At 40.6% G+C, this 26,915-nt stretch overlaps 1 protein-coding gene across 1 annotated transcript; it reads left to right on the top strand.

Annotated features, from left to right (window-relative positions):
• Positions 1-1,863: 1,863 nt before the first annotated feature.
• On the top strand, positions 1,864-26,659 carry acss1 (acyl-CoA synthetase short chain family member 1). The gene is made up of 14 exons (XM_053509725.1): positions 1,864-2,311; positions 3,776-3,872; positions 10,535-10,734; positions 12,659-12,834; positions 13,513-13,665; positions 16,434-16,581; positions 20,071-20,208; positions 21,922-22,014; positions 22,616-22,728; positions 23,038-23,164; positions 23,292-23,419; positions 23,497-23,560; positions 24,695-24,816; positions 25,107-26,659. The coding sequence occupies exons 1-14, from the start codon at positions 2,011-2,013 to the stop codon at positions 25,275-25,277; spliced, it is 2,031 nt and encodes a 676-aa protein (XP_053365700.1). The 5' UTR covers positions 1,864-2,010; the 3' UTR covers positions 25,278-26,659.
• Positions 26,660-26,915: the final 256 nt, after the last annotated feature.

Here is a 26,915-nt window from a genome sequence, read left to right as displayed (position 1 = left end):
AATTAAACCTTGCATTGCCAAAGACACACCTTTTAGTTTAATGTTTTTTGTTTAGTAATTTATTTCCTATAAGGTACAAAGGTCAGCTGTTCTGGAATAGTTCCTAAAAGAACAGTATTGTCAAGTGCATTTGCAAAACTCATCAAGCACTATGATGAAACTGGCTTTCATGAAGACCATCCCAGGAAATAAAGGACCAAAACTCACCTCTGCTGCAGAAAAGAAGTTTATTAAGAGTTACCAGTCTCAGAAATTAACAATTAACAGAACCGCAGATTAGTGCTGTTATGAAGCCTTTACAGAACATAAGTAGCAGACACATCTCAACATCACCTGTTCAGAGTTGAGGGTTTAATTCTTGCCTCGGGTCTGTGTGCAACTTTGTGGGTTTCCTCTGGGTACTCTAGTTTCCTCCCACAGACCAAAGACACACTGATTAGGCTAACTGGCATTCTTAAATTGCCTGTCGTGTGTGTATGTGCCTTGAGATGGATTTGCACCCTCTTCACCCCCTCTGTACCCCGCCTTGTGCCCAAAGTCTCAGGCTCCAGGTCATGTCACACTCAGAGAAACAACAACAAGGATTTATTTGGAGCAGCTCATCTGCTCAACACAAGCTTTGAAGCTTTGCACTCACATAACAATAGACTTAACTTAAGCAAAACCATAATAAAAAAACAGTAGATCTATCAAATGGACAAAATAAGTTACTTGAAGTACCTGTAGATTATGCAATAAATGGACAAAAAAAAGAAAAAGGACAGAGTCAGTGGATAACCATGTTTATACTGCAGATAAAATGTGCAATCTCTCTCTTTCTCCTTCTGTGTGTGCCTGAATGCTAACTAAAGTAACATTGTTCATACTTTTCCACCACCAAGGCCAAAGAGCCACAAGGGACAGAGTTGGGGGTGAAATGTGAGAAAAGTCACATTTCACTGAAAAGATCAGGAGTTAAGTCAAGTCTGACTGGGGCTTGTCTTTTTTCCTGGAGGAAGATCAGCACTGTCTCTCACTCAGACACACACACACACACACACACACATTTAGATGTTATTACACTACTTATGCTGATCTTCCTCCAGGAAAAAAAGACATGCCACAGTCAGACTTGACTTCACTCCTGATCTTTTCAGTATCTAGAAACACCAGTGCATGAACTTCACCCAAAACTGTGTGTGTGTGTGTGTGTGTGTGTGTGTTTGTAAGCGCGCGCGACTGTAATACAAGAATCTCTCTCTCTCTCTCTCTCAGACACACGTTTATTCAAGTACCCCTCGATCTACAGGCTGCAGACAGGGGCTTCTCCGTTTATTTCCCCATCATTAAAGTGCACGTTAGTAAAATAAATAATAATGTCCACTAGGTGGCGTTCAGTGATTAAAAGCAGCTCGCTGTAAATGAGACGTGGCGGGAGTGTGTGGTGTTCAACTGACCATGACTGCTGGGTTAGACTTCTTTCTGTCTACAGGGTGTGTGTCTGATCAAATGATCATGATTATCAGACTTAAGATTACCGTTATACAAATTATTTTAAATATGTAGGAAACGTTATCGTGTGTGTGTGTGTGTGTTTGCAGGTATGCTAGATTTATTTGAATGCTATTATATGAACAAACTAGAAGTCTTTTTTTACATAGACACACACACAAGGGGTACAAACTTTTGAAAGTCCAATAATATGCGCGTGCACAAAACCTAACAGTTCGTGAACTTTTACTAAACAGGCTGTAGTGAGCGCGCGCACAAACACCACCAGCAGCACGAGCAGTTAGATGACCAGTGACGTCATCCCGAGTATCAAATTAGTATTAATAAACGTGTGTGTGTGTGTGTGTGTGTGTGTGTGTGTTTAGCTGCGCGGGTGAAACAAATCCCCTAGTGCCCCACCCCTTTGGAGTGGGTGTGTGGCTGTTGTGTGTGTGGAGTGTGTGATATCTTTGAGGAAGAGAAAGGACTGTTCAAGCCGATGACAATCGCGCGCTCGCACACTCACACAGGCACAGAGTCATGGCCCAGCACGGAGGGAGAGCGCTGCTGCTGCTGAAGCTCGTGCGCGAAGCTAGGGCGCACTTGTGGCGCGAGCTCGGGCAGTGCGCGAGACCACTCTCCAGCGCCGCGCCGAGCTCGCGCCTGGCCGGAAAGACGCACGCGGAGCTGCGCGAGCTCTCAGCCCGGGACCCGGAGCACTTCTGGGACTGTGCTGCGCGCGAGAGGATCACCTGGAGCCGGGGATTCGAGCGCGTGCAGGACTGCGACCTGGCCAGCGGGAAGATCGGCTGGTTCCTTGGGGGACAACTGAACGTTTCCGGTAAACAATAACAACAAAACAACAAGAAGTTGAAAAGAAAAAAAAACATTTTGTCTTGTTGTCACTCCCCTGAGATTAACGTTATAACTAACAGTATATCTATAAATAGCAATAACTGTATGATCTCTCTCTCTCTCTCTCTCTCTCACACACACACACACACACACACACACACAGGTTCTGCTTTAGGCTAACCCTAAACCCTGTAGTTTAACACTTGAATAGTGACATGATAAACTTTTAAGGGTTGAGTCAGCAGCAGCACTGTTATGTTTATAAACACTTAAGTGTGTAGGTGTTTAGACTGCAGTGTGTGTGTGTGTGTGTGTGTATAAACACTGCCAACTACACAGAACTGTTTCCTCACACACCACTTCCTTCATCTTGCAAACTGAAAATACAATTCTTCTGTTCTGTCTGAGTTGCTCTCTCTCTCTCTCTCTCTCTCTTTCTCACACACACACACACACACACACACACACACACCAAGGGAGAGTTTAAAACCTCCACTTTCTGGCCTTCTCACTCCTGTTTTTAGGGTTTCATACTTTTTCTTCCTCCACTGTAGTTCTCACACTCAACAAATCCAACTCTCTTTTTCTCTATCTTATCTCACAAACACACACACACACACACACATAAATTAGTGTGATCATTTATTTGCATGTCTGCTTATATTCCTGAGGCCAAATTTCTCTTCTTTACTTTGTTCACTCTTACAGTGTGTTTTGTTTTCCTTTAGTTTCACACACACTCAGGCGGTCTGGAGAGAGAGAGGGATGGCAGGAGAGAAGGATGATTAAAAAGATAGAGGGATGATTGGAACGGTAGAGGGATGACAGGAAAGATGGAGGAATGCCTGAAGAGAGGGATGATTAAAGAGACAGAGGGATGATTAGACTGAGAGAGAGATGATTTAAAAAATAGAAAGATAAAGGGTATGACTGTAGAGATAGAGGGATAACAGTAGAGATAAAGGAATGATAGGAGCGATGGATGTTTGAACAGATAGAGGGATGACTGAATAGATAGAGGGATGACAGGAGAGAGAGCTGGAGAGAGATGATTGCAGTGATGGAGGAATGACAGAAATGATGAAGGGATGAATTGAGAGATAGAGGACTGAAAGGAGAGAGAGGGATGATTAGAGTTCTTTAAGAATGACAGGAAAGAGAGGAATGATTGGGGTGATAAAGGAATGATAGGAAACATAAAGGGATGAAAGAAGAGATAGAGGGGTGATTGAAGACAGAGGGATGGCAGGAAAGACAGGAATGATCGGAGTGATAGAGGAATGACAGGAAAGATGGAGACATGAAAGGAGAGATTGGGGGGATGGATGGATGTCACTAACTTGCATATCGAGTAAACACACATAGCTACCTGTAAATATTATATTCCATTATTCTGACAGTGTGTGTGTGTGTGTGTGTGTGTGTGTGTGTGTGTGTGTGTGATTGACAGTAAACTGCCTGGACGTACATGTGGCTAAAGATCCGAATAGAGTGGCTCTGATCTGGGAGAAAGATGAGCCGGGGATGGAGGAACGAGTTACGTACAGGTCAGACATATTTTAGTAATTTCTCTGTCTTTCTCTGTCTGATGAAGTATTGACCCTGTCCGCATTTCCCATCATGCCAGTAGTGGTAGGGTAAAACACAAAGGCGCAGACGTAGCAGTGGAACCAGTTCAGTGCAGGTGTGAATGTTAGCGTAGCGGTGGAACCGGTTCATTTATGCTGAAGTCGCTGTGCAGGTGTGAATGAGTTAGTGCTGTGATGGAACTTGTTGTGAGTGTGAACGCTTCAGCAGATCCTTATCTTGTCTTTATCTGTTCAGAGGCTCAGCACTGATGTTGTTAAACTGCAACTCTCTCTCATGATGAGCTTACAGCTTTACAGCTCCATTTCTTCAAAGCACCATAAACACTGTACCTGTTAACCCAAGGGTCAAAGGTCAAATGATTCAGACAGATGAACCGCCGGAATGTTTACGACATTTAAGATTAAAATCTAAAGGCTTTAGGGTGAAAACTCAAATTTCCCCTTTAAAATAATAAAATGCAAAGTGACCCTGGATCTGAACCTCTGCGTTTATATGGGAGAGTGTTAACTGAATGTGTCACGACTAATGTTGTGTTTATTCATTATTAATATTATTATTTTTATTATTATCATTATGGGTAGGCTTATAAAGTTCAGCCTGATTTAGAGGTTTAGCTTGGCAGGTTTAGAGGTTTTTAGCACCACTGTTACCATAGACGCATAAAACCACAAAGTGTGTGTCTGTGTGAGGAATCTGTGAATGAAGTCTGTGAGTGTGAGCGCGGTTGCAATATCAATGTAAAATACACCAGTAGTGAGAGGGTGGCACACTCCTGGCACAGCAACAGATACGGTAGCAGCACGTGTGTGCCATTAGTAGCACCTAAAGCACCTAAAAGTAAGACCGAGTGTGAAATCCTGGAAAGGGGAAAGAGCTGAACTGTAAACTTGTGACATGTGGTTTCTCAAGGCGGTTTCACATTGTGCGACTAATTTGTTCTGCGCCCAGGAGTGATCGCTCCCCCTCCCCACTCCCCCACTGGCCAGTTAAAATTGTGTATTTACACTCTCCAATCCAGCAGGTTGGTTTGTGAGCCGCCATTAACTACAAAGAGAAGAAGAGAACAAAAAACTCGCTATGCTGAATATTATCAATATTTCTAAATAAATTTGAAGAGCCATGCTTTTACGTGCCTTCCTACTTTATCAGCTATGTCTGAGATTAACGGCATTGATAACGTTCAGGTACGATTGGCTTCCATATCCGATTCAATCCATGACCGTGCAAACTGCTTTGTGACCAAGACCACCTCTTTCAGCAAATCTGGGCACAGTTCCCGAGTGTGGAACGATTGTGTTCTCACTGATCAAAATAAACCAGACGTTTGAGTCAAGTGTTCTCAGAAACGATCCCAGTGCCCTAATGTGAAAACGCCCTGAAAGGAAATTGCTGAATTTGGTGTCTTAGGCAATCTCCTCTATTGAGAGAGGGTTTTCCAGTTTGAAGTAAGTCATCTCTTTGACACCTCTTTCAAACCTCCAGTTTTCCGTTCTGTACCTATTCTATTCTATACCCATGTTTATTTTTTGTGGCATTCATTGTGCACGACAAAGAAAGAATTTAATTGTACAGGGGGAATATATTTCTTTAGTGTGCATATGACAATAAACTTACAACTTGAACTTGAAAATTCCTGATATACTGCTATCTGTAAGTAAGTCATCATGGTCATTCCTTGTAGATGAAGCGCTGAGTCTGCGCATGTGAAGCAGTTGTGCATTCTTGGGTCACTAGAAAGCACACACTCTACCGCTCTGCTTGTGCCTGGGTGTTTTGTCATTGGGGTGAAACAGCTTGTGCCTCAGTGTGTTGCTGTGTTTGTGATGTTCAGGGATCTGGATGTTCATCCACTGGCTCTGGGTCTCTGGCTAAGAAAGGGACACTGATTGGCGCTCCGTTTCACACGAAGTAAAGCAACTAACCACAGATCAGAGTGACTTTTATCATAATGGAAATTATGGGCATTGGCCGTATTGGAAAAGATGAGGGGTATTGATTGGATGATTATTGATTATAAGCAATGATCAGAACAAAGATCAGTTGGTTTCCTCTGCATTGTGTCCCATACTGCGTGTTTTTTTTTTTTTTTTTGCCCATCTGGACAACTGTTTTGTAGCGAAAACGTGTCGGCACAGCATAATCACAGACACGATAAAAACAACAGGCAACAGAACAGCAACAGACATGGACAAGACTAGACTAGACTCAGAGTCTTATAAACTAATATGAATCAGGAAACAAAACAGGAAGCACAAGACAGTGAGACACGTCTTCAACTTTAAAGTCCCAAAAACCACAAAACAACAGTTGACTTGTTATACAGTTTTCATGTAAAAAGGGAGCTCCCAGACGTAGTTGTGCTTTGGTTTTAGGTGGGAAAATTATACAAGTAAACCGCCAAAGAAGGAAAAATCCTATGATAGAGACTATTAACAAAACTATGTCAGTTCATTTGCACATCGTTTGTGCACAGAAAATAAACATTTGTGCTCAGTCTTTTTTTGAGGAATAAAAGTATAATTTTTTAAAATTATGAAATTGGAAAAGGTGAGAGGTATTGATTGGATAATTATTGATTATCAGCAATGATCAGAATGAAGATCGGATTACAATCAGTTGGTTTGCTCTGCATGTCGTACCGTACTGCGTGTTTTTTTTTCTGCCCGTTCCTTTTTTTTGCACACAGATCATCATTACTTGTCCCGGGTGATTTTTGTTGAGTTTGCTCCCTGTGGCCACATGAGAAGTCTTTAAACCTTTTGGTTTGTGCAGTTTGTCTGAAAGTGTTTGTGGAGGATAAAAACATTACAGCTGATAAAGTGTGTGTTACAGAGTGTGTGTTTTATAGAGTGCTGTTGGGGATTTATTTACAGAACACTGTGCCTTTGAGCTGATTAAATCTAAACTGATCTGATTTGAGTTGATCTGAACCCCATTTAAACTGAACTGAAGTAATTTAATTTACTGGGATCTAATCTAAACCGATCTAAAGGTCTCTTCTCTGTGTGTCGAGCTTATCCCCTGCAGCTGTGTGTTAGAGCTCAACTCAGCACACAGGTGGAGTGTGTAGGTGATAATTACACACACTGAGTTAAAAAAACATCTAAAGTATTATGCAAAGTGGTTGTAATAGGGTTTGCTGCGCGCGCACACACACACACACACACACACACACACACACAGTTTAAACAATAAACACTGTCTGATACTAAATTAGGCAACACAACTACTTTTTTCCATTACACCTTCATCATTTGTAACACACACTCACACACACACACACACACACACACACACACACACACACACACACACACACACACACACACATTTATATTCCCGCGAATCTAAACTCACTCCTGCATTTTACTTCCAGCGCACAGCTGACGATGTTGTGTATTTCTGTTATAAATAATTAAAATGAAAGTAAAAACACTTGTGAGAGCTTTGTTGCTCACGGCCAAAGATTTGCAGCAGTGTGTATCGAGTGTCACCTGGCGTCTCACCTCAGCAGGAAATACGAGTCCATAGAAAGACACACAAGTGAAAATCAGGATTTGCACATGTACAAAATCAGTGTGTGTACATTTTTACGCATGTGCTGTGGTGTTACCATGGTAATGTCATCTTTATCATAGAATTTTTCAGTTATTAAGTTTAATATGTTTTTAACAAATTAACAATATGCAGAGGTGAGGCCATCCATATCAGAGCTGAGCAGGCCCCTCAACACGTGCACACACACACACACACACACACACACACACACACACACACACACACACACACACACACATGCCCCAGAGCAAGTAAAGACGTGTTTTGTATCAGCACAGAGTGCAGAGCGTGATTTAAACTCTAAGGCAACGGTAAACTGTAAACCACGAGCTGATCGCTCCTCACTGTAAATATTTTACCTGAACATTTTAAGGCTGTAAACGTCTCACACGTAATAAATTAGCTTTAAATGCAAATGATTACAAGCAGAGATGCATCATTTAACAGGAAGCTGAAAGTAGGAAGAGAATATTCCTGAGTCTGCACTAAAGAAATGGCGGGAATGTCTGAACTCCACGTAACCCTCATGAGATTAAAATCCAGGAGAAAAAATAACATTTTATTTTACACACACCCACACACACATTGTGACACAGAATGATTACAATTCACATGTAAAAGAACACGGAGGAAGCTGCTTTTTACTGATTCTGTCTGTGTGTGTGTGTCAACGTGGCAAAGTCTGAAAACCATAACCATGTACAGAAGAACAGCCTCCTTACAGTGTCTCATATCATTCAGACATCTGGAAGTCATCAGGAGCCGCAGGAGTCACGTGACATGGAGTAACTGTAGTGCAAGGCTTCAGATCTGGCTGCGATTTATATTTGCACTGCAACGTTACAGCGAAATTACTGCAACAGGACTGCAATATTACTACATCCATGACCACAACATTAAAACATGACTACAACATTAAAACAGTACTGCAACGTGGCTGCAACGTTACATTAGAACATTACTGAAATGGTGTTGTAATAGTACTACAACATTAACTGCAACATTACTGTGACAGCACCGCAACATTACTGCAACATTAAAACACTACTGCGACATTACTGCAACATTAAAACACTACTGCGACATTACTGCAACATTAAAACACTACTGCGACATTACTGCAACATTAAAACACTACTGCGACATTACTACAACATTAAAACACTACTGCAACATTACTGCAACATTAAAACACTACTGCAACATTACTGCAACATTAAAACACTACTGCGACATTACTTCAACGTGGCTGCAACATTACTGCAATGTTACTGCAACATTAGAACAATACTGAAATGTTATTGTAACGTTCCTGCAATATTACTGTGATGTTATTATAACATTACTACAAAATTACAACACTACTGCAATGTTACTGCAATGTTACTGCAACGTTACTGCAACATTGCAGTGACGACACCGCAATATTACTACAACAGTAAAACAGTACTGCGAAGTGGCTGCAACATTACTGCAATTTTACTGCAACATTACAACTATACTGAAATGTTATTGTAACATTATTGCACCATTACTGCAACGTTACAACAGTACTGCAACATTACTACAGGATTAAACAGTACTGTGGTGTTACTGCAACATTGCATTGCATTATTACTGTAACATTACTGCAACATTACACCATTACTGCAACTCCATTACACACCTCAGTGTGTCTGTATAATTTGTGAGGTAAAGTTTTATTCTGTACTTGTTTGTGTTTGTTAGTAACAGTGACTATGACATAATGGAATAATAAAGTTCTGGAGTTGTTAGAGTTATGAAGTGATAGAGCGACAGTGATGGTGCAGTGATAGAGTGTTACAGTAAAGGAGTAAGAGTAATGGAGGGGTGGAGTAATTAAGGAACAAAGTGCGTAATAAAGCAATTGAATGATTAAGTAATGAGTGATAGAGTGATGGATTGAGGGATGGATTGACGTGATAGATTAATGATGCGATAGAATGATTAAATTTTCGTGTGATAGAATGATGAAACAGTGGAGCGATGGAATAGTGAAATGATAAAATTATGAAGTGATGGAGTAATGATATGTTGGAACATTGGAACTGTGGAGTGATGGAGTGATGGAATGATAAAGTGATAGTGTGGAGAGGTTAATGTGAGTGCTCAGGTAAGTGAAGTGTACAAACACTCAGGAGCAGCTTGTGATTGTTAACGGAACAATCACAAGCACTCAATCAAGCTTCACCAGGAAGTGTGTGTTTATTAATACCATTAACATAAAAACGAGTTGCCCCTTTGCCCTGGTCACGTGACTACCCCAAGCGGATAAAGCAGTGAGTGTTCAGGTTGTGCATGTCTGCGGCTCTCCAGGCCGGAGTCTGTTCCTTGCAGGCTTCACAGAGAAACAGAACCACTACATTACTGGTTTTTACTTCTGACATTGTATTTGCACACCATACAGTGTGTGTTAATGTTATGCAGCGCATACAGAATGTGTGTGTTTACTCCTTAGCGGTATCAGGTTGCAGCTTCCTAATTTCTAAGACTATTACTGGGTAGAAAATTCAACCTGGATTCATTTTCACTGAACTAAGCTGATGTAGACTAGAAGCAAATTGCTGTTAGGCTTCATCTCCTCCAACCCTGATGTTCTCACACCCCTACACACATGACCGGGTACAGAACAGTACAAGTGTACTCAGGTACAGAACGGTCTTTCTAATGTGAAAGCAGGACAGGTGGGGGAGGAGGAACAGGGGCAAACGTACCCAAGTGCAGTACAAATCAGTCATGCCTAGCGTTAAAGCTACGTTGGCATCCATAAAGGCTTCAAATACAATTCTAATAATAAAAAGTGAAAATAACTAACAAAGTTTAATATATTTCACAAAATGGAGCAAAGCATGCTTTACTGGTTCCTCTTACACACAGTGTTAGTCTTCTGAGAATCTCAGAGGATATACAGGATAAATCCCATACACTGACGCTGCGTGTGATTTATTAGCACTATATGTTAGCATTAACGTGTTTACACAGACTTTGTTGTATTTCTCAGGTTGTATGTGTGATGTGCTGTGATGTCCTCTTTCCTCAGAGAGCTGCTGGAGATGACCTGCCGCTTAGCCAACACGCTAAAGAGCCACGGCGTGAGGAGGGGAGACCGCGTGGCCATCTATATGTCCATCTGTCCCACCGCGGTGGCAGCCATGTTGGCGTGTGCGAGGATCGGAGCGGTTCACACTGTAGTGTTCGCTGGATTCAGCTCAGAAGCCCTGGCAGGCAGGATTCAAGATGGTGAGGACATAGAGAGGGGAGACATGGGCAAGACACTGTGGGCAGGACATAGGGGGCGGAGCCGGGGGGGGGGGGACATGGGACAAATCAGGGTTTATTTTTATATTGCAGTCTTCTATTGGATGTTAAGGGAACCATGACTATATATGCTTTCAAAACTTGTACGCTATTTGTTGTAATGTTGGCTTAACGTTAAAGCAAAACCATTACAGAACGTTCTGCCAGTGTGTTTTGTTACTTTTGACTGTAGCTTAATGTTAAAGTTCCTGTACTGGAAAAAAAAACGTTTCTATACTTATAGTACAAACATCAGCTTTTTCACGCACACACCCACACACACACGCACATTCCTGTGTCTGCAGATATCTTTATAGTGTATTTTATTAACTGACCTTGTGGCTTTGATAAGGACAGGTGCTGTATTACTCGGCTCGCTGTCCTCTACATGTGAATATTTAACTCTGAGATTTAGCTTAAGGTGGAAAAGATAAATACAAACAGAACTCTTACATTGTGTCTGTGTGTGTGAGGCAACATTAACAAAGACTAAGATGTAGTAGAGTTTCTGTACACACAGTAATATGTTACTAAGGAATTGTTACTGACTCACAAACTGATGATCACTGGATCAGAACTTGGACTCAGTATTTACTGAACAGCACACTCAGGCTCTGGCCAACTTCCCCTCAGTAGTGTACATCACTTTTCTCAGCTTTTACTCATGTAATTCAAACTCATTGACCCATTTCGCTGTGTACGATCCTCGCTCAATGTGTGTCGGTAGCTGTTTCTGCTAACAAAGTAGAAAAAATCATTCTCTTTCCCATATTGGTGACATAAACACAACAACCAGATGACCGTCGCTCTCGGGACATTATTAACAGCTGTCATTCGGCCAGAAAGAGGAAGACTGCTGATAGAGATAATAACGACTCACGGTCGACAGGCTGGAGCCAACAAAAGATAATCAACGGCTGAAGGTCTGTCTACAGATTGATATAAACTATAAAACGATGGCACTTTTATTCCCAGTTCTTTTGTGAATGTCACCATGTCAGATTGAAGATGAACAGCTTTGGAAAGAGGTGTCCAAACAAGAAGAAATGATTTTAAGTCTGTCCATGGTGAAGCAGACGTGTGCAGTGTGAGCTTGAAGGAGAATCACAAGGTGATTCCCAAAACTTTATGAGCATGGACTGGACCAGGTCCCTTTTCACAGCTTTGGTCACGTGACCTTGCGCACATATAAAAAAAATTTTTTTTGCATTCAATCGACTGCTGATAATATGACACTTGTCACTCACTCGTTTTTAGCTGACATTTAATAAATGTCATTTGTGGAATAGATCAAACATAGAACAGTTAAAGACAAGAGGCAGACGACTGTCTGGTGGCTCAGCAGTCAGCCGACAGACAGGAACAACCGCAGCAGGGCAAACCGTCGTTGGTCATCCTGACTGTGTGCTTCTAAACAGTTGGCAACAGATTCGACAGGTAATGTCAGTCAGACTGCAGCGACGAAAGACATCTGACCGCAATTAATCTGCCGATTGTAGGCAATTCCTCAGGTTTTAACTGTCGGCTAATAGACAGGTCACAAATAAAACAACGACAAAAACGTTTCTGCCCTGAAGCTGAATATTTTCCTCTAACAGCACATCCCAAAATGTTTTATTCTTCTTACACCACAGCAACTCACCACCAGTTAGAAACTTTTTCTTTGGACTAAAAAAAAGACAAAACTGTCAGAAAGGAAACTTTATACAGTTTAATAAGATTTTTGTTTATTTGATTTTCTATTGATTTACTATGAACTATGGACTTCAATAGTTAAACGTTTCTACATTTAACACTTAGTTCTAATACGGTATAAATACATTACTCTCTCTCTCTCTCTCTCTCTCTCTCTCTCACACACACACAGCTGAGTGTAAGGTGGTGATCACGTGTAATCAGGGCGTGCGCGGTGGACGTGTCATCAATCTGAAGGCAACGGTGGACGCAGCAGTGAAGACCTGTCCCTCAGTGAAGAGTGTCCTCGTAGCTCAGAGAACCAATCAGAGCGTGCCGATGGGGAAGCTGGACACGTCCCTGGAGGAGGTGAGGGCGGAGCTTATTAAGTTCGTCAAGAAGACACGCATGTCTCAGGATCAATTATTTTTTATGTAATCGTTATGTATTTAAATGACTTATCGTTAAAGATCTCAGATTATAGTTTTACTCATTTGGCGAAAAACATTTACTAACCTTCTCTAAACATTTTAAGTAATAAGAAAATAACAGTATGTTTCTATAAAACACCTTGATTCTATCACCCACTTGTTAGATCTGTACACTTAGCCATGCAGTGCACTAAACACAGGGTTTGTCAGGAGCCATGGAGTGTACACTATTTACACCACGTTTATTAAACAGGACGTCACGCAAATTATATTAATTATTATTATTATTATTATTATTATTATTCCTGTGTGAGAACCAAGTGAAGTTACCTTAAAGTGAAGATACCAGTTCACTCATAAGTGTTATCTACTTAAGTGTTTATGCAATGTATCTTTACTTTAATATTAATTACAACATTATTATTATTAATCATGTGGAGCCCAGCTAACAGAGAGCATTATTAACGCTTCCAAAATAAGCTTCCAAAAAACAACTCCTGTAACAGTCTGGTGCTTCTCGAGGAACCTCTCAAGAACGTCCCTGTTGTAATGATAATAAGAGAGTTATTATACAGTATGGAGTGTGTATGTGAGTGTGATTATCGTGCTGTTGCAGGCGATGGCGAGCGAGTCGAGTGTGTGTCCCCCGGAGCCCATGGACAGTGAGGACATGCTGTTTCTGCTCTACACATCAGGCAGCACGGGGAAACCTAAAGGCATCGTACACACTCAGGCTGGATACCTGCTGTACACGTCTCTCACACACCAGGTGATGGCTGATACACACACACACACACACAAGCAAGCATTTATTAAGAGTTGATCTCCAGGGATATCTTCAGGGAGTTATTGCAGACGTCAGTGCAACTCGTCGCAGTTTAGGAGAAATTCATAGCAAGGATGCTTAAAATTACCTCAAAGTGGCGCAGTGGTAAAGTGCTCGCCCTATCATCCAGAGATCATCCGTGAGTTCAATTCCCGGGTGATGCTGTAACCTCTCGCAGCCGGAGGCCTAGAGAGCTGATTGGCTGAACTCTCTCAGAGGGGAGGGATGAGAGGTACTTGGTGCTCCCACATTAATCCCCTCTGCCAAAAACATGCAGAATTTCTGTGGTTTGCTACTGTTCTACTACGACTTAAATCAGCTTCGAATCTCAGTTAGTCAAAAATCACAGCAGTTCTGCTAACTGTAGCGGAAACATCCAATGCTGCCTCACAATCGCGTGGTGACGGAACGCTACCTGATTTGTGTGTTTGTAGTTCTTTACTTCACTTTATTATCCTCATGTGGAAATTAATTTGAAGAAGGTATCCACGAACACATACACACAGTCTGTACATACAAATTACACAAACACTGCACTAAAGTATACATAGTGTATATGAACATAGACAAACTTAAACAAATTAACACCCTTTGACACATACACCCTTCATCCTTTCTTTATCTTTACTTTCTAGTGTGGTATGCAGAGTAATGGCTGATTGGATAAGAAAAGTTCTCATTGTGTTACTTTTGCTCACAGGGGCCGGATGGCCTGGTGCCCAGACCTGAAAGTCCCTAAACAAGGAAAACTGCCTCCCTATACTGGTGCTGTGGTTTGAATAAGAGATTTTGGATTTTGGATAAGAAACAGGTTTTACAACTTTAACTAAGACTGTCCTGCTTAGAAGCATTAATTTTACTGGCAGTATTCACTATTTTTCTGTGAACACAAACGCTCATCTGTTCTGTACAGATCTGATTTTTTTTTTTGAGGGGGGGGTCCCGATTTTCTCCCTAATTTAATCATGTCCAATTCCTCCCCGTCACTAGGGGGCTCCCACTCAGTCACGTGTTTCCTCCGAATCTAGCCAACCGCATCTTTTCAAACTGCTCGCTCACACACCGCTGGGGGTGGCGTAACACACTCGGAGGACAGCGCTATCCGCTCCTTCCGCGTGAGCTCACAGACGCCCCTGATTGGCTGTAGAGCCGTTTATAATGTGGGAGCAAGAAGTACCTCTCACCTCTCCCCTCTGAGAGAGCTTTGCCAATCAGCTCTTCGGCTGCGAGAGGTTACAGCATCACCCAGGAATCGAACCAGCGATCTCCGGATGATAGGGCGAGCACTTTACCACTGCGCCACTCGGATCAGATTTGCATGTCGCACTTTAATCTGTCTTTAATGTGGACGCATCTGTCCTCTGAATTGGCATGCATGCGCACATCCATACATCTGTACTTACACCATCTGGGTTAAAACATATATTTATGTTCATTCATTTTAAACAGTTGATGATATTTTTGCAGAAATCTGCCTGGGGTTTTTGCTCAGGATGACAGCAAGCAGTTAGTAGGTTTTACTTTTTGAGACCTAGAAGAAGAAAGAAAGCCAGACGCTTCACTTTCACTGTTTTACCAATCGTTGTTAGCACTGCTATGAAATACCCATGCTGCCGGTGCTTACTGATGATGTCACGCATTATGCATGCGAAGAGGCAGAAAATTATATGGATCACAATCTGCCCGTTCCCATTCAATTCCCATGGCTGCGTATCGGAAATGTATCCAATCTATGACCTTATAGAAAAGTGACTCAGATGATATAAACTTTAGATTTGTGCGTTTTGATAGCCCTAAAAAAATCTGATCTGTGTCACATTAGCATAAAAAATATGAATTGATTCACTTCAGGTTGGTGACGTGAATGGAACTGTATATACCTCCTGGATAGTGTTTTAGCCTGTAGTTAAATCTGAAGTCTGAATACTGATGTGTCTTATGCTCTTCATAGACTAGACTACGATCTGTTGTGTTTCTGTGGCTCATGTAGACGTCACTCAGCCCTCATTTTGATCTCTATTGACGGAGTCAGTGGCTGTGACTCACTGTTTTCTGTACAGAGATTTATTTCTGCAAGTTTCAACACACTCTGGGATAAGAACAAGTGGCAGTGCTGTAAAGCCATGTAGTGTGCCTCCCGTAAAGCAGGGTCATGCCGGGATCAAATAAACACATGACTAAACGTTACGCAGCATGACTAATTTAACCCTGAGTGTGTTTGTGGATAAACCACATGACCGTTAACTTTCCAGCACTGAGGAACTTGCTGCATCTCTGCTTTCTGTACAATCAGTTAACACTCTGGGTCTGATCTCTGGGTCTGATCTCTGTTCCTCATTTACCACAGGGATTAGATCCAGTCTTAAACAGTGTATAAAATCTGATTATAGGTCTCAAAGAAGGTCCAACGTGTGTGTGTGTGTGTGTCTGTTCTTCCAAACTTTCCCTGTTTGTTGTGTCCACATGTGAACAGTACTGAGAGGTGTTTAATCAACTGTGAGGAGATAAACACACTCTTGTTTCCATAGTAGTCCTCTCTCAGGTCCCCATCCTATAAAACTTTTACTCACAGGGTTTAACTCTTGTCCGAGAACATGTGTGTGTGCGTGCGTGTGCGTGTGCGTGTGTGTGTGTGTGTGTTTATTAATGCTGACATGTATACTGTGTGTGTGTGTGTGTGTGTGTGTGTGTGTGTGTGATGAACATTTCAGTACGTATTTGATTACTGCCCCGGTGATGTGTTTGGCTGTGTTGCTGATGTTGGATGGATCACTGGTCACAGTTACGTGGTGTACGGCCCGCTTGCTAACGGAGGAACTACTGTACTGTTTGAGAGCACACCTGTGTATCCTGATCCAGGTAACCTACTTCTCCCCAACACACACACACACACACACACCAATACAGGTACTTGTTGTAGAATCTTAGCAACTGTTGCCAGTCATTGTACCCCTGATCTGGTATTTCTAAGTGTTGTATGCTTTAATCCCTAGAGTCATTCCCCACCAGTCCTGTAGCTGTGTATGCTCCACCACAGAGGAACAATAAGCTATCTCTAAATAGAGAAGAGGGAAAAAAAATCTATTTATTTATGTATCATGATTCATTTGTGTGGTACTTCATATCTCGCCACACTGACTCCTTTTTAAGTCAATTTTTTATTTATAAATGTTTGCATTTGAGGTGGAGTGCCTCTATAATCTTCCTTAAATTATTAATCGACACACATTGCAGACATCCCGTGTGGTAGGCACAAATTATTTGCTTTGAATTGTAATACAAAATACAAAATCCAAAATAAAATGATGTCAAATCAGAATATTTATAAACTTATGATACTTACAGAATCGCAATACAAATCAAATCAAATTCTTTCAATTAGGTATTGTGATATTGATATTGATTGGCACTTCCACTAGCTCCTCCCATATAGACCACACCTCTCTGTTTATGCTCTCATCAGTGACTGGATGAACTAAAACACAAGTCAGTTAGGTAGTATTCTTAAAACCCAGATGTGCAGAGGAGCGAGGGTCCTGCTGAAGTCCTGTGATTTGGCTTGTAAAGCTGGTGCCAAAGTGGCACTGAGAACAGCCAGGAATAAGCTGAAGGCTGGCATCACGCCTGCTAAAAATAACCACAGACTGAAAATAGAAAATTACTTCTCTGAGAACTGAACTTTGGAGCGCCAATGGGGCAGGAAATGCAGGCAATCACTGAGAAAGCAACGCTGCAGCCACTCATTCCCCCGAACAGATGAGCTCATGACCTTCTAAACCAACTACACTGGATGGATGATGCCACCCCAGGCACCATAAGAACACCAAGAACAAATTGATCAGGGTAACATACTAGACCAGACACTACTGGCTGTTCTCCCAGAGCGTTTACTCAGAGCATGAGCCAACCTGCTAGAGATCATCAGCATGTTCCTAGTCCAGACTTCTTTCTCTATAACCAAACAACAACCATAATCCCAGTGTCAAAATCAACCGCCATAACAAGCCTTAATGAGTCCTGTACACTTGCTCTCATGTCCATCATAATAAAATGCTTTGAGAGACTGGTCGGGTCTCCTGCCCAGACTAGACCCACATCAGGTTGCCTACAGTACAAACAGGTCTCACTGATTGATACACCTGGAGCAAAAGGATACTCATGTCAAAATTCTGCTTATGGATTCCAGTTCGGCAATTACAGTAATTCCATCATGCCTTAAAAACTGGTAAACAACACGAAACCCTCATCACCACATCCTCATCACAATACTCTCATCACCACAACACCACAGATGTTGAAATTGTCTACAGGGTCGGAGTCCTCTCCTCACTGCATGCTGGGATGACAAGAACCATTCTATGAATGTCAACAAACCAGAGGAAATCTTTTTCTTTCTTCCGAAGAGAAAATAGAGCGAATATATCCCTAAGAAGACAGGGAACCACAATAAAAAGACCAGACAGTTTCTAATGCCTAGACTACACATCACAGAAGATCTTGCACAGTTAGTCCACACCTGCCATTGAATAAGGAAAGCCCAATGCCCCATTCCCTGTCTTTATCTACCCCATACCTGATCTATCCATTATTTACCTGAATTGTCTTACTTAACTCCTTACTTTGCTTACATCTGCCACTTTAATGTCTTAGTGTAAGTCTTTTCTGCACTTTACATATAGTAAAAAAGTAAGTGCATCGCTGACCATTAAACCTACGTGTCTTTGGTCAAAATTCCATTCTAGATCTGCTGTTTCTTCTATTTCTTCCGGAAAGCTTTCCGATACATGTTGGAGCGTGACTGTGTTTATTTAGCTACAAGAGCATTTGTGAGCTCAGGCAGTGATGTCGGGATGTCGAGGTCGTCTGGCACCCAAACGACATTCCAGTTTATCCAGTACAAAGGTGTTCGGTGGAGTTGAGGTCAGGGTTCTGTGCAGGACACAGCAAGTTTTTCCACACCAACTTTGGAAAACTATGTCCTCATCATATCATCATGCTGGATAAGGGTTCCAGGATTTTAATTCCAGTGAATCAGAACTGCACACAGTGATGATCTGTACAACTGAGTAACAGTTTTGGGGAAAAAACCCATATGGGTGTGATGGTCAGAGGTTCACATACTTTTGCCACTGGCTCTGGCTCCTGTGAGCTATTGAGCAGATAGTGAGCTGTTGTTTATCTAATGCCCCATGTTATACACTTAGAATATCTTTACATCTAAAAATACTGTAGATAAATTTACTTACTTATTACTTGTACACACCTTCCCCTTTTTAAGGGACCAAAAGTAACTGGACAATAATGGATCGGGCATCGTGAACCACTGTCCAATTACTTTTGAAATACTTGTCTGAATGTCAGCATATAATCTCAATCTATACACTTCATGACACTTAAGTTAGCAGCAACACCATCATCATCTCCAACAGAATCTGTTCTGCTTCCACGCTCAGTTTCTGTCCTTCTCCATACTCATCTCTCTACAAGTTTATCTTTGTCTCATCAGTGCTGTTTCAGAACTGTGAAGCTGTTTTTTTTAATGTTCTTTGCTAACTTTATGTTTTTTTGTTTGTTTGTTTTGTGCATGTGGTGTACATCATGGTAAACCCTCGGTATTCATTTTTTTATTAATTTTTTTTTCCTCTCTTGGTTGTTGACTTGTCGACCACAGATACACGTACCTTCCTCCAGGGTGTTTTCCATCTGGCCAGCTGTTCCTAAGGGGTTTTGCTTCACCAGGGAAAGACTTCTGTCACCTTCCACTGTTGTTTTCTATCCTCCTGAGTTGAGCAATGCTGGATTTTTTTCAGCAAGTGTTAATTTTGCAAATATTATTTCAACCTGATAATGGCTCGACGGCTCTCAGACATCATACTGACTGAGAGTTAAATCTAACACAAACACTTAACACTTAAGACCAACTTTTACCTGTGTAACTGTACATGAAATGATGAGGGAGTAACACAAACCTATCTGTTTAATCCTGTAAAATGGGGAAAGAGTTTATTATTATTATTACTATTATTATTATTATTGTTCATCTTAGCTGGAGGGAAATATCCTCAAATCACAGCTAAACATCTAAAGCATCATATTCTCTTATTCATAATTGAACTTCAGCTTCTGTATACAGATAATTTACTGCTCCGAGGTTCAAGTGTTTACATTCCTGGTGTTTTAAAGATGTTAATACCTGTGTTCCATCAAACTTGAATTAAAGTGTAATAACCAAATCAAAGCCATGTTCACTTCAGAATGATCGCATTTATATCAGGAAATCTGTACAATAATTTTAAAGTTAGTATGACAAACATGAGTGTGTGTGTGTGTGTGTGTGTGTGTGTGTAGGTCGTTACTGGGAGACGGTAGAACGGTTGAGGATTAATCAATTTTACACCGCTCCAACGGCTCTCAGGCTGCTGCTGAAGTACGAGGAGAGCTGGGTGAAGAAATATGACCGCTCATCACTCAGAACCATCGCCTCAGGTAAGTGGGAGTGTGTGTGTGTGTGTGTGTGTGTACGGCTGCTTATTCATAAGTCACTGTATAGGTATGCCGTATTTAAGGGAAAGTTTCCCAGGTCCAACAAAGAGAAAAAAACTCATAACCTGCAATTTCATCAACTTATTATAATAATAATAATAATAATAATAATTATTATTATTATTATTATTTTAGTGTTGTTACACGTTGTTGATGGGAAATAGTTTTTATAAATAGTTAAAAGGTTGAAGCTAAAAATAAGCTAATCAGCTTTAATGTAATTAGTGATATTATTATTTCAGGTTAAAGCTCACGTACATGTTTGCCTGTCTGTCTGTACGACAGAACTCTCTACCTAATTTATTAATACAAGAAAATTTTTTTTTTTCTAAGGTTAAGTATCCTACACATTGTTAATGCTACTGTAGATGTACTTCTTTTGTCATCAGCCAAATACACTCCCTGTTCGGTAATGAGAGAATGAATCACAGATGAGAAGTAGATGGGATAAAGATTGAGTTTGGTCTTACAATGACTCCAGCGTGTTAAAATTCACTTATAGTGTTTGTTTACAATGAGCAAGTAGCTTATTAGTATCTTATTTTAAAAGTAGATTAAATCCAGCACATAACTGTTCATAACATCACTTTTACTCAACATTTAGATTTTTTAATTTATGGCGTAGGCAGGTGGACATCTACAAAGATTAATTAAATTCCGGTTAATTTAATATATAAGTTTTGCCTACAGTTTGACGCATGCGCGATAATCTGTCAAAACTTTTGGTTATAATCTGGAACAAAACTGTTCATAACTTCTCTTTTACTCAACATTTTGATTTCATTTATGGCGCAAGCTTAACTTCAGACAAATACCGCAGGACTGGCAAAGTTTTGTTAAATTGACAAAATCTGACAGTCATTCCTGTACATGCATACAGAAAAAAAATGTCTGAGACTATTTTTGGGTCCTCCAGTGTATGAAACGTAAAGATATAATTGAAAGTATAATTGAGTTCTGACCAAAGTACAGATAAAACCTTCCTTTTACATAGAAGTTAGTCTCAATAATAATCATAATAACAATAATAAATGATTAATATTTGTTACATGCACAATTTTTTTTTTTTTACTCTTTTATATATCCTAGTTACTTCAGAGCACTGAGTCAGGCATGACCGTGTCTCCTGGAGGAGACTGGGTTAAGTGCTTGCACAAGAGCCTAGTGACGTGGATTTCTGCACTGTTTCAGCAATTATATTGAAGGAAAAAAAAGGGAACAAAAATCTGGTTTTCCTCAGTGAAAATCTCTGTTTAACTATATTAATATATAGTCTATAATCCATATGTCTATGTTGCTGTACATTACTGTTAAATAATGTTCGGTATTTCTCAGAGTGCTGTAGGAGAAGTCCAGGCCGAGATCAGCTTGTTTTTCCCGTTGTTCAGACTTTACACACACACTTGCCAGACGTGGTCCTGTGCCAGCTTTCGCACTTCACCCTGATCGAGAGCACTTAGAGCTCCATGTTCCCTCCCAAGCGTTATAGCAGAACCGGTTATCCTGTTCCAGTTCACAGCTTGATTATTAAACTCAGAATGAGAGAATTTTTTATGATCTTGTTGGTGTCTAGTGTAAACAATCTGTCTAAAGAATTAGCTTTGTTATTTACTCTGCTGTTTGTTTAAACATTTTTCTTGTTAATTGTCTTGACAGTTGGCGAACCCATCAATCACGAGGCATGGGATTGGTTCTACAATGTGGTGGGGGAAGGACGGTGCCCTCTAGTGGATACTTGGTGGCAGACAGGTAAATAATCCGTTCATGATAATCGATCTCGTGAGATCTGAGAGCTGATACACGGATACTGTCATTTGCCCAAGAAGTTATTCTGGCCTTGTGCAGCTTTTACATATTGATCAAGAACTTAAATCAAAACAGACCATTTTAACCATTTCTTAATTTTGTTCAACAATTATACTCAGGTGGAAATTCGGCCCTTATATTGGCCGTTTTTTTAAATATATTGATGTATAAATATTTTTTCAATGCAGTGTAATAAGACAAAACTGTGTAAACGGCCTTCGTGAATGAGCCGTTGTTATAGAAACCATAATGTATTAGCGTATGTAAACCTGCACTGACCTGTCAGAGCTGCTGTTAATCCAATAAAATCAAAACAATAATATAATAATGTACAATATCCATGTATAACAGGTGTGTGCTGTGTGCTCGCTCTGTTCTGGTTAACGTTACAGTAGCTGAAGGTTATAGGCGTACTGTACTTTATCACAGCGCGGCAGATGTTGCTAAATATTGACTTGAGTCAAACTTTTTCCACGTAAGATTTAATGCATTATTAGCCACTCTGTTTCAGAGATTATGTATTAACATTTTTTTTTTTCTACAGAGACAGGTGGAGTGTGTATCGCACCACGGCCTGCCGATTCCGGCGCTGAAATCCGCCCTGCCATGGCCATGAGGCCTTTCTTTGGCATTCAGCCCACATTAATGGACGAAAAGGTGAAGTATGTTTCTCTAAAGTTAATAAAATGATAAAAGGTAATCGTACATGGGTGTGGCTCTTCTACTGTACTCATATTCTCGTGAGCCGTAAAACAGACTGCACATTGGGGCAGCTCCAACACTAACAGGAAGTCATGTGTATTTACACAACACTGACCTCCTGCAATGATAAACGCTTTTCCTACAGGCACGCTGCTGGGAAACATATATCTGCACCCTGATTTTCTTTAAAACTGCATTAAAGTTAGGTTCTTTTTATTAGAATAATAATTATTGTCCTGCACTTTGTCTTGGCTTTTATCACAGGGCGAGGTCCTGACAGAAAATGATATTAGCGGCGCTCTGTGTATCGGCCAACCATGGCCCGGAATGGCCAGAAGCATTTTTGGAGATCACCAGAGATTTGTAGATGCGTACTTTAAACCCTATCCTGGTGAGTGCTCTACTGTCAGCCATAATGAAGGGGTTGTGACCTTTGTACCTTTCAATCTTAGCATCACTATAGTTCTTTTGTCCTTTGGGGTCACATGTAGAAAAGTATGTGTGTTTTTGTGCCATAGGTTATTATTTCACAGGTGATGGTTCGTATCGGACAGCAGACGGATATTATCAGATCACGGGACGGATGGATGATGTAATCAACATTAGCGGCCATCGTCTGGGCACAGCAGAGATTGAGGATGCACTGGTGAGAGTTATTCACGTGTTTAGATGATAATCTCGAATTTGATTGGATGTTTTAGACTGAGTGATGTTTTCCTTTAGGATGAGCACCCGGACGTTCCAGAGGCGGCCGTCATTGGAATTTCCCATGACGTTAAAGGAGAAGGTGAGACAGTCAGGGTGTGGAAAAAGAAAAGTTTAAAAGAGTTCAATTTAAATGTCACTGCAGGACAGCTGTGAGAGTCGTTGGTTTAGAATTTTTTACAGAGGTCTCAGAGCTCACCCTGTGTATATTGCATTGTTTAAAACCTCAATCTCTCTATGTTTTACTTCTCCTCCAAATGCACAGTTTCTGTGTCTATGTAATGAGCTACTGACCCAGAGAACAGCAGAGCTAGCCAACAAGCCGGGAGAGGGGGCACTTCCTATGTGAGGTCACATTAGGTGGAAAAATCTAACTCCACTAATACACAAATGGAAAAAGACAAAAGCACAATGTTTTTTTTTTTTTACTCACGTTTTGTATGTATGAAAACTGAAGACCGTCTGATCGTCAAAACATGATTTAAAATGAGTTTTAGTTAATAAGTGCCCTTTAACCTGCCCGACCCCAGTCTCAGCACTGCTGCACTCCTGTTACTTTAGATCTCAGTGGAGGGCTCCAATCTACACTCTTTACACTTTACACTCTTTTATGTTTGATCTCCTATTGGTGTTACTAGTGTTATGTGTTTCTAAATTTGCCAAACACACAAGCAAAATTTAGTCTCTTTTCCTTTAAGGTGAATAAGCGAGTGAATAAGTGAGTGAGTGAAGGCTGCAGAAGAAGTAAATAAAGCCTGCATTGTTGAGACTTTGTGTGTTTGGGATCTCTGAGCGGTTCTTTGTTCTCGTCTTTGTGTGTGTGTGTTTGGCTGCTTCACAATGGTGTGCTCCACTTAATCTTAATTAATGAAAAATCTGAACCCTCTAAAGAAAGAACACACATGAGAACAAACATGAGTTTGCTTAAAATAATTTAAGCAGGGAAAGAGGGACATTTCTTTACAGTTATGTGTGTACAGTTAAGTCTGATATTTTTTGTTGTAGTAAAAAATGCTGGTCAGCTTCCGCCCCCTAGTGACCATGGTGTGAGGCAGCATTAGGCAGTCAGACCGGGTTCAGCATAAATATCTGGATATTATTTATCTATTTCTATTTACTATGGAGTGAGTAATGTCAAGTACCTGATCAAGTCAAAAAAAACAATGGGGATAAACCTACTTCCTGATTAACATGTCTCCTCTTCCTGTGTCCTCAGTCCCGTTTGCGTTTGTGGTTTTGAAGGATAACACGGGTGAGAGCCAGGAGGCCGTGGTAAAGGAGCTGAGGCTTCTGGTGGCCACCAAGATCGCCAAATACGCTGTGCCTGATCACTTCCTGGTGCGTGAACACCCCGAGATTAAAATCTGTTCTGTAACTGTTCTAATCCGAATAAACTGATATGCATTAATTCTAAAAAGGGTATGATAACAATAATGACATAATATACATCATCTAATATTATAGTACATTTTTATAAATAAGACGTGTGTGTGTGTGTGTGTGTGTGTGCGGGATAGAGAGAGAATGAGAGATAAGGCTTCGCTAGTATAGTGTGAAACACTTCACCTCTGTTCTCTCTCTCATTCTCTCTCTTTCTCTGTCTCTCTTCCTGTTCTTCTCTTTGTCAGGTGGTGAAGCGTCTTCCAAAGACTCGCTCTGGGAAGATCATGAGGAGAATCCTGCGGAAGGTGGCCATGGGGGAGACAGAGAGTCTCGGGGACATTTCCACACTGGACGACCCATCTGTAGTGAGCGAGATCATCGAAGCTCATGAGCGCTACAGGAACCATGTGGTCTGACGTCACAGTGTCCCTTTTTGGTTGGGTGGGTGCTGGTGGGGGGAGGGGGGGGGTTAATGAGAACAGGAAGTGCCTTTGACAGACAGGAAATATATCAATAAGTGTATCAATCAATATAGTCAATAAATATAAACAGATGAAAGGTAGCTGATATGTTTGTAATAACTTATTAATACCTTGTATTATACAATTCAGAACCCACGTTACAGACAGCTCAGCTGAGATATGCTACCTCTGTGTGCGGTTTGGGACGCAGCCAAGGTCTCGACACTGATGCTGCTAAAATAAGATTTTAGCAAGAAGATAAATTTTTCTTAGAAGATAAACTTCTTTGTTTCATCCTCTAAATAAACTGAGAAATAGAACCTGTGAAGAAGGGGTAAAGCTACTGTAATCACTCTAATATCAAAATATGTAACCACAGTTACATATTGATATCCACAGTAACGCCCACACCAGTGCGGGTTATACATGTATAACTGCGATACACTCAGGTGTCGTCAGGTCAAACATGCTAATTCTGTATAATAAGGTTTGGTCAGAACTGTGAATAACATAATTTGCATCTTATAACCCTTTAATAAAGATACTTTTTAAACAATTTATAGACATGGAGCTTTTCAAGTGAACTGATTAATATACAAAGTATATTTTTGTAATAAAGTGTTTATTAATGTATTAAACATAAAATAGTGAAATGAACACAGACAGTAAACACTTTATTAAGCCTCAGAGAGTCACAAAATGAGAAAGTCATAGTCAAAGATGGAAAAGTTGTTGAGGGGATGAACATTCATACACTCTTATAAGTCTTAGGAGTTGTTAAGACTTAAGAATTTATGAGAGAGTTAATTAGAGAGTCTAAAGGTGTCTATATTTCTTATTAATTAGAAATATACGATGTCACACTTTACTCCAAGTGTCATAATAAAACTCAAACTGATAAAACTAATAATAAATAAATAACAGATTTATAATCATTATTATAGTGTAAATGCTCAGTAATCATATTTCAGCTCTAAATATAGAAATGTGTCCATGAGGATTTTTTTTGTTTTGTTTTTAATCATTTATATTTCTCAGAAGGGAATTCTGGAGGTGTTTGAGCTCTGACCCCAGCACCCTAAGGTCAAAGGTCAATATAAGGAGCAGAGTAAACAACTCGCTGATTAGCGCCAATAATGAGTAAAGACTTTCTTCACCTCTCTATCTCTTTTTCACTCACTGTACTTGTTAGAATAATTCTATGTTAATGTTCGAGGTTGTGACCTGTGACGACGTGAAGTGTATGTAAAACCGGATACGCGTTTAGAGCTGTTGTGCCTTATGTACAGTTTGCATCTGTGTACAGATTCTTACAATAAAATTAATCTGATTAATGATCTGCATTTTACTGGTGTGTTGCAGTGACATGAAAGTTAGACGAGAATGTATGACAGTTTTTATAATGAACTACAGAAACACAAAACGCATAGTAACAGCTATTTTACAGAGTGCTTCCGTAACGTGTGGAAGGAGTTTCGAGTGTTAGTACTAGTCAGTGTCAGGTAGAGGTAACTCATACGGCAGTACAGTGGCACCTTCATGTTCTGCTAATGCTTGTTTCTTTCGGGTACTGCAGATTGGGCTAATCATTCC

The sequence above is a fragment of the Clarias gariepinus genome, chromosome 13 (genome assembly GCF_024256425.1).
Source record: "Clarias gariepinus isolate MV-2021 ecotype Netherlands chromosome 13, CGAR_prim_01v2, whole genome shotgun sequence".
Classification (NCBI taxonomy): domain Eukaryota; kingdom Metazoa; phylum Chordata; class Actinopteri; order Siluriformes; family Clariidae; genus Clarias; species Clarias gariepinus.
This window is presented reverse-complemented; position numbering and strand designations above follow the sequence as displayed.

Coding starts and splice junctions, on each gene's coding strand:
- acss1 (XM_053509725.1), top strand. CDS start 2,011: ATGGCCCAGCACGGAGGGAGAGCGCTGCTGCTGCTGAAGCTCGTGCGC. Junction 2,312..3,775: donor GGGACAACTGAACGTTTCCG/GTAAACAATAAC, acceptor TGTGATTGACAG/TAAACTGCCTGGACGTACAT. Junction 24,817..25,106: donor CTGTGCCTGATCACTTCCTG/GTGCGTGAACAC, acceptor TCTCTTTGTCAG/GTGGTGAAGCGTCTTCCAAA.